Below are 13,305 nucleotides of genomic sequence, written 5' to 3'. Positions count from 1 at the left end.
TGAAAATCATTTACGAAGCTTTTCAATAATTTATGGACCAGAAGCATAATTTTAAAATCTATTCAAATATATTAATGGGTTAATGAATATGGAAACATATTGTGCCAGCTTGTTCGCCAAGAGACAAGAATTCTTTGATACCGATGTTTACTGTGATCTTAATTTGTTTTGACATCACATATAGATTTACAAAACATACATATCCAAATAAAAAAGTAAAACATACATACCACTGCCAGTGAACAACCGGGTACTTTACTTAAACTATTTTAACGTATTAACTTCGCGATGACGCATCCTAGGTCGGCCATTAAATATTGCTTTCCCGCTTCTTTTCCATAAACAGGAAGTGCCCTTCGAAGTTGGATTTATTTTCCGTTTCTATTGCAATTTAATATAAACAAGACACTGCTAAAAACTATATACAAATAACAAGAAATAAAAATAAATTCACACAAAAATTATTTGCGCACCTTGTAAAACTTGAACCATCGTTAGAACTGCAACAGTTCGCCCAGCGGCGAGAGACACAACTGCATGCCGACTTCGGAAATTACACATATTATTCAAGGTTGTGGTCTTATTTCTATCATGGGTACAAAATAACACGTGTAAAATGCCCTTTTAATCCGTAATAATTTGCCATTATTTATTATTTTCTAATTTTAACCACCACCGTGTTGCCTTTAGAGGGCACCGTTCATCCTCAAACCGGTGCTCTTCAGTTCTTCTTACCGCTAGAGGACGCAAGAGTTCTTTCTCTGAAGTGTAGCTGTGAAACATCCTGTTTGACAGGCAAACTAAACAAATAGGGATAATTTCATAAAAAATCTTTCATGTCATATTTATTCTCTGTGGTGTGTTTTCCTCATCTACAAAGCAACAAAACATTTTAAATGGAACTCAGATCAATGTCAGAATTTATCATTTACTTTTAAGAGATCACATGAATGGTATGCGATAAACCTGTATAATGTTTTTCTAAGGAAAACAAAAACGACCAAAAAAAAGCAAAACCTTGAGCTAGTGAGACAGACTGAAACCTCAGATAATCATTTCTTATATAACTTATTTCCACCTCACGTGATTTGGTGTGGCACAAACCATTCAAGCCAACTTTTTTTGGGGTTGTGTAGCAAAACTAAAATCTATCATACCCACGACTCACTTCAGTATATACATTAAGCTCTGATAAAATAATGCCAGTGTAAACAAGCTTCAGTATCACGCAATGTACAAATATTGCACGTACATTCATAAATACACATGTTTTGCTTTTGTGCCTTCATGTTAATGCATCCCGATGTGTGTGACACATCGGACGCACAACAAAATATTGGATGAAGAGAAGCCCCTAATTAACACATATAATGTACAGTCCCTGCACACAAATACATATCCACACAAACCGGTCACAACATTAGGTACACCTGTACGATATAATGATAGTCTTTTTGTTATCTCAATGGGAAATGACCACTAAGTGGTCAAAATACCATTTTTGGGGTTACCTAATATCGTGGCTAGCATTCACACAAACACAGATGTGCCTCAGTTCAGATAATGTGGATTTGTGAAGAACTTTCTTCACACTGTTCTCCTGTGGTCCTACCTCACCACGGACAACCGATCCCAAAAATATCTTCCGCTGAAGTGTGCTTTGATCCGGTGCTGTCAAAGCTGAGAATCTTTAATCTCCGCCTGATGCAGATTGTAACAAGTCTCCCGCCCGCCGTGCCAGTTCATCGGCAGGAGAGGCAGATGATCTGGAGTCGAGAAAACGTCCTGTCCAACGACCCCAGATCTCCATTTAGATTGGATTCATTCAGAAGGTGCACATTCCTGCTTATTAGGATATGTTCCTAATCATTCTAAGCATCTCCCGTTCGATCCGACGTCAGCTGCTCTTGGTCGGAGACGTTGTCCCCGGCTGGCGGCCTCGCCCGGTCGAAGAAACCGCACTGAGAGAAATACCAGCGACACATTTAGCGGGATGACGATGTTGGAAACAGTGGTAAATACAAACCTTCCACATGGCGAGCGTTAGCACGGCTAGCACGAGTAGCCCGAGCAGTATCGCTAGGATGATGACCCATAGTGGCACGGCAAAGGACACATCTGGTGTCCCCCATAACACTGGTGTCCCCATCTACAAACAAAATGACCAATCAAATTCATACCGAAGCAGAATTGAGCCAAATCTTACCGAGATGGTACGTTGAGGCAAGTTGGGGGGCTGGACCCGATAAGGCATGGCCAGGACCACGAAGGTCACAGTCGAGTTGAGAATGTAGGGGTCATTACGGCGCTGCGGGACAAAATGAAATGTTATCGTAATGAAGCGTACCAAAGGACATTGAGGCAAAGGTCACGGGTCTGACTTCAACCTTTTAAGTTTAGTTACGCAGCAAGCCTAGCAGGGGCCTGATAAACAAAGGGTTAATGAAGCAAAGATGTGGAACCAGACACTGACCTGGAGGAAAGTATGCGCCCACAGTCTTGACCGGACTTTAACTACAGCGCTCTGGCCGCGATCCAAGCGGCCCACGACGCACGTGATTCTCAAGCAGGAGATGTTCGTGCAGTTCTGTGAAAAGACACTCGTGAGTATTTTTGATCCCCATGCAGGAGATGTTTGTTTCTTACCAGGGTTTTACCGCTGTAACTATGGGCGGGGCTAGCGGCTCGCTTGTGGCGGCGAAGAGGTTCGCTGGTGTTCCTCAAGAAGCCGAGAAGTTCGGGAGTATCTTGGAGGGATGAAATCTAAAAATAAATGTCAAATATAAAACCTTCAATGAGTTGCTTTCAGAAAACATAAAAAAAATATTCTCATACTAGGTCAATATCGGCAATTTGGGGCGGACCACTTTTCCTGAGAACAACCCAGTTGATGAAGTCATAAGTAGCAATACATCGATGGTTAAGCTAGTAGGCAACAATATTGTGATTTTTTTTTAATCTTACCTGTAGCCCAAGTGGGTTGAGGCTGCTATTCGTCCGACAGCTTATTGGCCCATCAGTTCTAATCTCCATTGCGTACAGCAGGTTCTCGTCACGGAAGCGGGAAGGCCATCCGACCTCAACCTCGGCCTCCCGAATACTACTGGGACCCGAGTTATGGAGCTGTAGACGTTAGAAGTGGTGGAGAAGTTAGTCGTTTTATTGCTGTGGGCCTCAAGTGACTATCGGCTATAATTGGGTTATCATAACTGTGGCGTGATGACACGAGCCACCTGTGTTTTTTTGGCCGCACACTAATAGGCCTTCACTCACTCGGGAATGGAGACATAGACAAGACAAATCTACAACTCGAACCCTTCGTTTGGCAATCGGGGAATAAATTGAGAGCTTAAATGAACCATCAATTCAACAAAGCCACCTTTCCACTCACTCACACATTCTCACATAGACACACACGGTCATTAACAGTGAGGTAAGTCATCCAAACAGGACATGATCCTGGTGCTGCGGGGCAGGAATTCTGGCTCAAGGAGCAAAAAAAAAAATGTCCGCCTTAAGTAGAAGCAGCTGCCAAGTGGGAAAAATACCGCCAATGAAAATCATTATCAGCTGCAGGAAAGGCCAGGAACTGCATCGGCCCCTTTAAAACCTAAAGACGTCACATGTACAGCACATGGACACACACACAACACACACTCATTGTAAAGTGTCGCCAGTGTGTCTGCCAACTCCTTTTATCTGTCGTCTGTGACCTTGTTTTGCTCTGGCTAATTATCCCATGTTAAAAAAAAAAAAAAAAAAATCACTCTAATCCTGAATCTTACCTGCCTCCACAGTAGTAATTACACCTAATGGCTGATTTGTTTACCTCGTAGATGTGGGTCACTTGCGGACCCACGTCGTCTTCCTTGACGGGTTTCTCTTTGGGTTCCCAGCGTGGGAATGGCAAAACCACCTGAGAGGGATGAGACACCCTGTGGAGATGAGGGAATTAATAATTAATCATAATATCGGTTTGAGATAACTACTGAAAATAGGGTAAGTTTAAAGTGAGGCTCGAAGATGGTAATATATTTAAATACGCTAATGAAGCTACAAAATACTGCAGACAGGGTTGAAACTAGCACCTGGAATGTTTACATTTGGCACTTTTTGAGTCAGAATAAATTCTGGCTCTTCATAAAAGATTGAGTTTTTTGTTTTAGCAATTCCGATCTCATGAAAGCAAATTACAACCTGACAGAGATGTATAAACAGATGAGCACTTGGTAAATAAGATTTTCCGTGTTCCGTTTAAAATGCTGCCAAAATGCTTCATCTGGATTAGTTTGACAATAACGATTCTTTAATCCTGCATCGAACAAATCAATTGCTCGGATTGGAAAATTATGATATTTTTCCATTTCAACTGCTGAACGCAAAAAAAAAAGTATTTTTCCGAGTTTTCATGTTTGTGAACATCTCGGTGTGCCTGCCGAGGGCTCTCAATTAACCCATGTGCACATGATTACAGCAGATGTATTTTTTTTTTTTTTTTTTTTGCATGCTCTGTGGTGGAACAAAAAAAAAAAAAAAAACAGAGGACATAAATTGCTCCAAGCACCATAAGCATAAAAGCAGATCGTTTATATGTCAGAGAGGAGCAACAAAATGCAAGGACTCACCCTCGTAAATCAATCTGAGCTTTGGCGACGATGGCCAGATTCAGGCTGACTTGGTTGCTATCTGGGTTGTCTTTGTTGGAGCTGCGTGGTGGGTGTTAAAGAAATAAAACACATGCCGTAAAATTGTGACTTCATATAAGTGACGGGAATGTCTTAGATCATTTTTATTCTGTCGTCGTGTTTAACCAATGTGCAATTTTATGTCCATGCGTAAGTCAACACAAAAGCCACACATAGCTTTTTCTATTCCACAAAATATTTTTTTCTTCAGTATTCTACATGTAGGTATGTGTCTCACCTGTGGATCTGTAGCTCAAAGCTAATTTTTGGTCCAGCATTTTCAAGCCTTTGGACTGAAAACCGCAAGCCCACAGACATCTGTGGAGAGCGAATCAAAATCAAAATCAGTTTTTAATCATCAAGAAGTCACATGATACCCCGGTGTCCATTAATGAGGCAGGAAAGGCCCAATCAACGAGATCATTCTTCTGCTATTATGTGACTAGAAGATCCAGTTTGTAGTGTTGGCAAGACGCACACTGAGATGCTCCTGAGCCCCCCCCCCCTTGACGTCCTCTAATGCAGAACACATGCAAGTGTGTGCTTATCGCAAAACTACACAAAAATCAGCGTACACAAATGCACGTGGACATCAGGTCTGACATATGACAGCGAGCAGGAAGAGCAACCCCGTGGGAGATTTGAGGCCATCTATATGGAACCCATTAGTGAGGCGATGAAGATCGAGGGTCCGAGCTGAAAGCGGCTATTAAATCTTTTTATTCCTCGGAGCATCTGGAGCTAGAAAAAAAAAAAAAGCTCATTTTAAGCTACATTAGGATGGCAACATGTTTCTAGCTCAGGATGCTCTTTTATCCACATCAAAGATCTCCCTAGTTCATGTTTTCATTTTATCCATAGTCTTGTTAAAATTGATTGAGTAAAATGACATGCAAAAATAAAATATAGAAAAATCCAACCACTAACGAGACCATGAACGTATCACTTACAGAAGAAAGTTAAGACTGAAAATACTTCGCGGTGAACTATAAATGGAGAAGTAGACAACCACTACGGTTCTGGATTTCCTCACGTATTTCGATATATTATATATGAAGAAAAGAAAACGATTCAAAATCCCTCAAACTGGAATTCCAAGATTGAAGAAGTCTAAATTGGCTGTCGCTCTCGTAATGGTTCGCATTGTGCAGGTGTTGCGGCCGTGGTGTGTTTCGAATTAATTTAATCGAAAGATCTACTTTATGCTTGTTACATTTGCGTTCCATAATTCAGATTTGGTATCGGCCTTTTCTGGAATGTTCGTGACATGAAGCAGGACCAATGACCCAATTCCATCGATGACATTATTATACCCGGCGTTTGAGTATGTTCGCCACAAGCCTGTGGATTCCTGAGGGGGGGGGGGAGTTAATAACTCTCATCTGGACCGCCAGGACCCCCACCCCCCACGTATATATACACACACCTTCTGCACTCTCGTTCTTCCCCTGAGCAGTGTAACGTGACCACATAATTGATTTATAACAATGCGGGGTGTCACACCTTCACTAAAATCCAACACCTTGCCACATGAGGTCCAGATAGCAAATGACGACGCAATTTATTTTATTATATTTTTTTTTTTACAAAGCCTTGGATCTTTGCACGTCAGTCATCCGGGTGTTAATTGGTGAGTCAAGGCGAACGAAATGAGAGTCAAGGAGATGATCGTGAAGCATTGGAAACAATCTATCAGGATGTGTTAAAGTTGAGGAGAAGCAGGAATGGGGTGACCAAAAAAAAAAAAAGTGCTTGATGGATTTGGAGTGTGTATCCGCTCACCTCAGTTTGGGCCACCATGGGATTGCCCAGGTCACACACTACGAGCCTGGAGTCATTCACCATGTTGTATTCGCAGTCCAGCTGAGCCAGAGACTGGAAGGGGGGAAGAAAAAAATAATAATCAAGAAGGAAGTTGGGTGATTTTAAAGTAGGATGGTCGAAAGCAGAAGTGATGAATGTTCTGATAGGAACAACCTCATCCATCACGGAGCTCCATTACATTCTCATTAGAGCACACACACATGGATGACCCCGTCGATGTGCAGGGGCCGCTAATGCTAATGAGCTAGTTCCGTCCAAATAAATACAGTCACGACACAACAGGACGTGATGTCACACTTTGTCGCACTTCGTGTTTTAAGCTGGATAATTGCTTCATTGTGAGGCTTCTATTTTCAGAACTGGTGTGTGTGTAGCATATGTGTGATTTCTTTCACCTCAACTTTTCTCTCCACGCCAATATAGTCAGCTTCCGATGGAAGCAGGACGTGTAACTCCGTCTCGTAGGCTCCTTCTCCTCGGTTCGTCGCCGTGATGGTCAACATAAACAAATTGTCATCTCCGATCACCAGTTCAGAGTGGTCCCTGTTGGGAGGGGGAGGGATTTCATATTTTTCATTTTCATCCTAAAAATTTACTCATTGTTCATTTTCCACCCAAATGTTTTTAGAGTGATGCATTTGTGGAATCAAATGTCCTTGACCTCTGCTTGTGTGCATGTATGTGTCAGTCAGTAGTGGGTGACAGGATGTTTGTATAATGTTGCCATGGCGACGGCGTGCATCTGGAAGCACTACAGAGAGAAGGCTGGTTCACACACACACACATATGCTCCACATGGTAGACTTGATGCACAACTCTGATGTAAACCTTTCTCTTTGTTTGACGAATAACAGATTTTTTTTTTGTCTTGGCTGAGTTCCATGGTTTTTTTTTTTTTTTTGTCGGAGGTCTTACATGCTGGCAGTGAGCTGAAGGTCCGGGATGCAAATATTGTCATCACCGCAGTCCAGGAGAATGTAGGCCTGAGAAGAAGAGGATTGTTATGAGGAGATATTGGAAGGACACTGGACATCATCCCATCATGAAGTGTTGGTGTACATGCGGACAGATATACCAAATGGACATTACATTAGGTACACCTCTGCAAATCTTTAACAGGATCCAATAAAAAAGCTCTCAATTAATGTGAATTAAAAAAAAAAAAGTTGAATTTAAACATTTATTTTATTTATTTAAATAAAAACCAAATATTTCTTTTATTTAAAATATAAAGTGAATAAAATAAAATGCTGTCACGAGGGGACGAGCAAGACCTTACTGAGACTTTTTTTTTTTTTAAGGAATGTGGGAGGAAGTCAGATACCACACAAGCATGAAGAGAACACACAGACCTAAATTTCTAATTTGGCATATTTTAACAACAAGTTTGTTATCCCTGTTGATTGCCTTTATAAAATACTGTGCATTAGCTTATTAGCTTACATGCTCTTGCAGGAAAGTGCTGCTGTAGTAGTTGAGGACCGGTGGGAGCGTCTGGCCCTGAGAGGGAGGAGCTAAGCTGTAGTTCAGAGCTAATGAGATGGGGGTCAATTTGTCACGGAACTCGTCTTCCTCCTGTGAAGATACATAGAAGCATATGGTCAGAACTGATGGGAAACAGAACAGGTGGGATTCGATGGTGGGGTCTACTCACTCGCAGGTAAATGGTGTAGTTGAGGCAAGCCTGAGGATGGCCGTGGCCCAGCGTTAGGAGTCCGGTCCGCTGAGGTTGCTGGTTATCCAAAAAGAGGACTCGCTTCACGCCTCCTCGGACGCCTTTCAACCAATCCAAATGCACTTCTGCTCTCAAGTCTGACGGGAAAGAGATGCATGCAGGAAATGATTGATTTTTCTTGTCGTTAAATACATGGGGGGAGGAGAGGGGGGCAATTTTAAAAATTACAAATAAATTGAAAACAGAAATGTTCTTGCTTACCCACAGAGCCGGGGATGCCTATTCCGCTCACTTCTGCACATACATCCACCTTCAGGCTGCGAGATAAGAGTAGCAGAGTTAATGTTGCGTATCGCACTCAATGTGCACAGGCTAATAGACGTAATCCCGGTAATTTCTTTTTTTAGGGCGGTGAATTCCTTAGGGAGCATTCCTTTACATAAACAGACATGGGAGCTTGGGCAAATATTTATTTATTTAAAATATGTATGTATTTATTCATTTATTCATTTATTTATTTATTTATCATCATATATTTATTTATTTATTATTATTATTTTTTTTTTAATTGATCAATTTAAGAGTAGGTGCCTGTGTGTTATCGCCTCTTTTAAATCAAGGAAATGGTAAAGTGAATGAAAACTACAAAACATTAGGCCAAGTTTGTTTGGTTTCACTTCAACAACTGGTAATGTCTTCAATGACCTCATCGGAGTTGGTGCCAAACTTAGTAATTATGAGCTGCGTTTCCCGAATATAATAAATTGAGGCTTTAATGTTTGTAGTAAAACACAAACAACCCCCTCTGGGGTTATTTGGAAGTCTCCAGGTGGTTTTGTGAGATGCTGCATGTGTTTTATATTTAATGTATTTAATGTGTTTGTGGCATAGTCTACATATGCAGCAAACAGCTTTTCTTAGTCATGATAATGGAATTATTCCAAAAAAATAAAATAAATGCATGTGTGCTTTAACCAGCAAACACATTGTTGTTATTATTACAAGCTTACTGTAGGCCCCCCAAGTTACATTTAATGGGTGAGAACTTTTAAGACACCACAGCTTCATCCTCAATCCATCATTCATTAGATAAGTATTTTTTTTTTTTTTTTTTTTAAGATACTGTGAACAGTATTCATTGCCTGGCCTCAAGCTGTTTTGCTTTAAAAAGAACAGTGAGTAACAGACAACGGGGAATTTACGCTTGGAAGCATTAAAATTGGGATTTTTTTTTTTTTTGTTGCAAGATTGAGAAAAAAAGATTGGAATGCATTGTTTGGATATTGGGGACAAAAAAGAAATAGGGGTGTCCATTTCTGCATTTTTTGTGGTGAGACCACAAAAAATCTCCGAGGGAGTCAACAGCAGTTTGTTCGCGCTACAATGTGTTTTGAATAAACATAAATATTAAATTGGATGTATCAGTGATGTAAACTTTAACTTTATGACTTGAGCTGAAGTTCCCATAACAATAAATAATGCAAATCAAATTTACGACATGTTGCTAGAATATGATTGGCTGCGAGAAATATCTTACCGAAAAACTTTCTGCCTAATGTTAAAACTCACGACATAAACCGGGCGTACTTTCGCAACAAAACGTTCACCCCTTGACCCACGGCGTCACTTAATTCTGTTTGATTTTGTGTCATAGCATATCTGGTTCAATACCTCCGTAGCAACTTTGCGTGTGTTTATTTGAATTAGCCGAGTATTATTATGACACAGCGCCATAGTTTAGTGCTTTTTGTCAATCAGGCTCAAATCTCGCGGCACGGCGATGGCAGCGAGCCCAGCACACTTTTCTTGTCTAAACAATCCCACTTCCATCTTGAATATGTTCAAACCGACGTAGGTGAAGCAGCGGGAGAATTTTCGACTCAACTTTTTCAAATTGACCCTGGGGGGTAAAAAAAATAATATAATGAAAATAAGATTATACGGTTTCAAATGGATTGAATCCCTTAAGGTTATATAAAATATAATTTGTGATTTCTATGTGTGATGGCAGATGTGTAAAGGAGAGGTGAAATATAAATGTGTGTTATGATTGTGTATGTGTTAGATTTCAGAATTCCAGAAACAGATTGAGGATTCATTACAGCAGCAGCAGATCTCATTAGTCTCATGTTTGCTTAAGACTTTTATCCTTCTAGTTTTAAATCACCGGCACAGATGATATAACAAAACAAAAATATTTTGAAATTTGCCTTTCTACAAGTACTTTATTTAATTTATTTGATTTAATGTACTTTTCCAGATTGACAGGGATGTTATAATATGGAAAATTTATCTCCAGTCATGTTATTATCAGCATCATTCAGCATTTAAGATGGCTGGAAAGTCGCTTGGAGCTCACGACATCCGACCTCAAAGAGTTCCAGCTGAACGAAAAACACGGTTGACGACGGCAATGATGTCATAGTTTACTTTGTTTTTGCGTACATAATGTAGTCAGACGTCTTGTCAACAAAGTAAATCTTTTTTAAAAAATAACTCCAACCCTCAATATTTCAGAAACTCTAAATTATCGATAGTATACACGGAGATTTTACCAGGTCACCATGACGTCGTTGAACGGCAGACGACACTGTCGATCATCAGGATTCAGGATTCTCGGGGTCAGGATCATCGCCGCATCCACAGACACAACCGCTTGAGCCCTAAACAAAAAAAAATGCAATTCATTTTGAGGGCTAAGCATTGATTTGAAAATAATAATAAAAAAAAAAATCATTACCTGTATACAGACACCTCTCCAGCGCCAAACGACCCCACGATCAAGTCTGCAAAAGGGAGAAAGCGAGGAGACGGCTTTCCAAGAGGCTCACAGATGGGATTGATTTGCAGCCCTCAATTTTCAAACAATCCTCATCAACACACACTCCTCGTGTTTAACGCACAAGGACGCAGTGTGAGGGCGAACGACATTCACTCCACTCTGGCTTTCTACCCAGACTAAATTCAGACACCCCCTAAAAAAAATTCCAAGTGTCTGTTTATATTTTGGCTACATGGGTCCACATTGTTAAGGAGCAAGACATGGCAACACGAGGTCATTGTCAGCAGCTATTTGGGATGAGTTCCTAACTTTTAATTGGCTCTCACACTTTTGGGGAATTGCTGGTATTTATTACTTGTGGTTATCGGGACACATACCGATGGAAAAACATGTGCTCAGACACTGATTAGAACAATCTGTCAATTGTAAAAATAAGCAAGATTGATACAAGCTACCAAAGTTAACCTGATCCTGAGGAAGAAAAGCCCAACAGGAGAAGGGCAACTAATTACGCTTCTATTTTCGTGGTCAATTAATCATTTGTGTTTTTACAATTGGCTGATGCATTTTTTTGGTGAACCACATTAGATGGTCCGATTGTCAGATGATATGGGTACTTGCAATTACAATTTGGTTGATAAATGATGTTTATATGTATGGATATTAAATAGACAAGCATGGTGGACTCTTGTCTGTATTTCAAATATTTGGGATAAAATGCATTTAAAAAAACAAATCAGACTAGTTAACAGACGCAAAAATATTGTATTAATTGGCAATTGGTATTATTGTGACCGAAAGTTGCGAATATTATCTCACGAAATTTTTGATTGTAACGTTTTTGCTTTCAAGCCCTCAAAACCAAACATTATCCAAATTTTATTTTAATTATCATCAGTTCAAAATGATCTAAAAATTGTAGCTAGTCGAAGCATCTAAGCTAATCACAAAGCCGCTGTGCATGCTAACAAATGTAAAAAGTGCTCTGGCGTCATAAAATCTGCTGTTCATAACAATTTGACTTTTCAACCAAACCCAAAGGACATAAAGAAAACTTGCCCGTATAGTTTAACGGTACCCATGTTGCCATTCTTTGTGTGTGTCCCTTCTTCCATATTAAAAAAGGGGGACCAACCAACTTGCAAAGAGTCACATCTGTTTCTGCCTTTCCCTAAAACCACTACGTTAAACATTTGGGTCCCGTCCCCCCCATGGTGGCGGGCGGGTGGCGCTATGTACGTCTCTGACAAGAAAGGACCTCTCGATGTGGCTTTTCGAGCAGAGCACGATAAAAAGGGAGGGGGAGGGGCTGGTGTACTTGTCCTTTTAATAGTCTGCAATCTGTCAAAGCCATCAGGAGCAAGGTGTGTTTTCACCAGATGGTTTGAGATGGATGGAAACCACCTTGCTCCAAAGTTTTGGGAGGAAATTTCCCAATTGGCGGGTATCTTGTTTTAAAACGCCTAATATAAAAAAATGTCCGACGCAAAGTATTTGAAGGGATCGCTTTCTTCGCAACCTAGCCTCCCGAGTTGATGTCCACCTATTGCTAAGAAAACACGACCTTCAGCGCAAAGTTTAGACAGACTGTCAAACTGTCACTGGCGGGAATACACCGACTGCCGGCGAAACTGCGGGAGACCGGCCGCGATGGGGCGAGGTCAAAAGTCAATGGGACCCGGTGGAAAAGATGCTCGGGATTTGTTCGTTCTCGGGTGTCTGTGCGGCGCTCGAAAATTTTCTTCGAGTTATTTGCGCAAGTGCATTGGGAGATGAACTTTCCATATGATTTGCAACATTATACCGTAATGAATCGCTGACTAATATTATTTCTGGAGGATTTCCCCTATTTTTGCAAGTGGAGAGAACTTTGTAATAAATTCACACTTGATGACAAACGGAACGACCCCGCCGCACCACACGCATTGATGAATACTTGTCGGTAAATCAGGCCGGCGGTGTGACTGGCAGGTAAATGTTGTCTGTTTTTCACCTTTGACCCCTCAGGTGGCATCTGCAGGGAATGTGAGCTTGATTCAGTGTCTGACCTTCACCCTGCAACACGTTTGATGAAATATCACCCGTGTCTAAAAATGCAACCTCAATTGAAGCTAGCTTAGGCTAAACGCTAACGGCGACTCGCAGGCCTCCTGGTTCCGTCATAAAGCTGATCAAACATTTTTGTCTCCTTTGAACAGTGTGACTTTACTGGCCTGCAAACGACTCGCCATGTGTGCTTGCTTCACTTCCGTCTACCGACTCGTAATGACAGGCGACACGGGCCGCGCACCACGATTTTGCCACCCAGCGACTTCCTGCTACACCAAAGTATCAACCTG

General features: G+C 41.0%; 1 protein-coding gene across 4 annotated transcripts in view; it reads right to left on the bottom strand.

Moving 5' to 3' along the window:
* Positions 1–13,305, bottom strand: part of itga8 (integrin, alpha 8) — a 51,944-nt gene that overhangs the window by 21,072 nt on the left and 17,567 nt on the right. For all 4 annotated transcript variants that reach the window (XM_049730797.2, XM_068651757.1, XM_068651758.1 and 1 more), the window contains exons 14-30: positions 10,925–10,970; positions 10,740–10,847; positions 8,446–8,501; positions 8,164–8,321; positions 7,953–8,084; positions 7,425–7,492; positions 6,905–7,052; positions 6,468–6,560; positions 4,924–5,003; positions 4,626–4,706; positions 3,830–3,935; positions 2,965–3,123; positions 2,647–2,763; positions 2,474–2,587; positions 2,207–2,308; positions 2,027–2,149; positions 231–1,961 (exon numbers count right to left, since the gene is read on the bottom strand). In XM_049730797.2, coding sequence (XP_049586754.1) covers positions 1,872–1,961; positions 2,027–2,149; positions 2,207–2,308; positions 2,474–2,587; positions 2,647–2,763; positions 2,965–3,123; positions 3,830–3,935; positions 4,626–4,706; positions 4,924–5,003; positions 6,468–6,560; positions 6,905–7,052; positions 7,425–7,492; positions 7,953–8,084; positions 8,164–8,321; positions 8,446–8,501; positions 10,740–10,847; positions 10,925–10,970 — 1,781 coding nt within the window. In that variant the 3' untranslated portion in view covers positions 231–1,871. The remainder of the gene's footprint in view (positions 1–230; positions 1,962–2,026; positions 2,150–2,206; positions 2,309–2,473; positions 2,588–2,646; positions 2,764–2,964; positions 3,124–3,829; positions 3,936–4,625; positions 4,707–4,923; positions 5,004–6,467; positions 6,561–6,904; positions 7,053–7,424; positions 7,493–7,952; positions 8,085–8,163; positions 8,322–8,445; positions 8,502–10,739; positions 10,848–10,924; positions 10,971–13,305) is intronic.

Source organism: Syngnathus scovelli, chromosome 9, assembly GCF_024217435.2.
Source record: "Syngnathus scovelli strain Florida chromosome 9, RoL_Ssco_1.2, whole genome shotgun sequence".
In the NCBI taxonomy this organism is placed as follows: Eukaryota; Metazoa; Chordata; class Actinopteri; order Syngnathiformes; family Syngnathidae; genus Syngnathus; species Syngnathus scovelli.
Note: the sequence above shows the minus strand (reverse complement) of the source record. Positions and strands in the feature narration are given on the sequence as shown.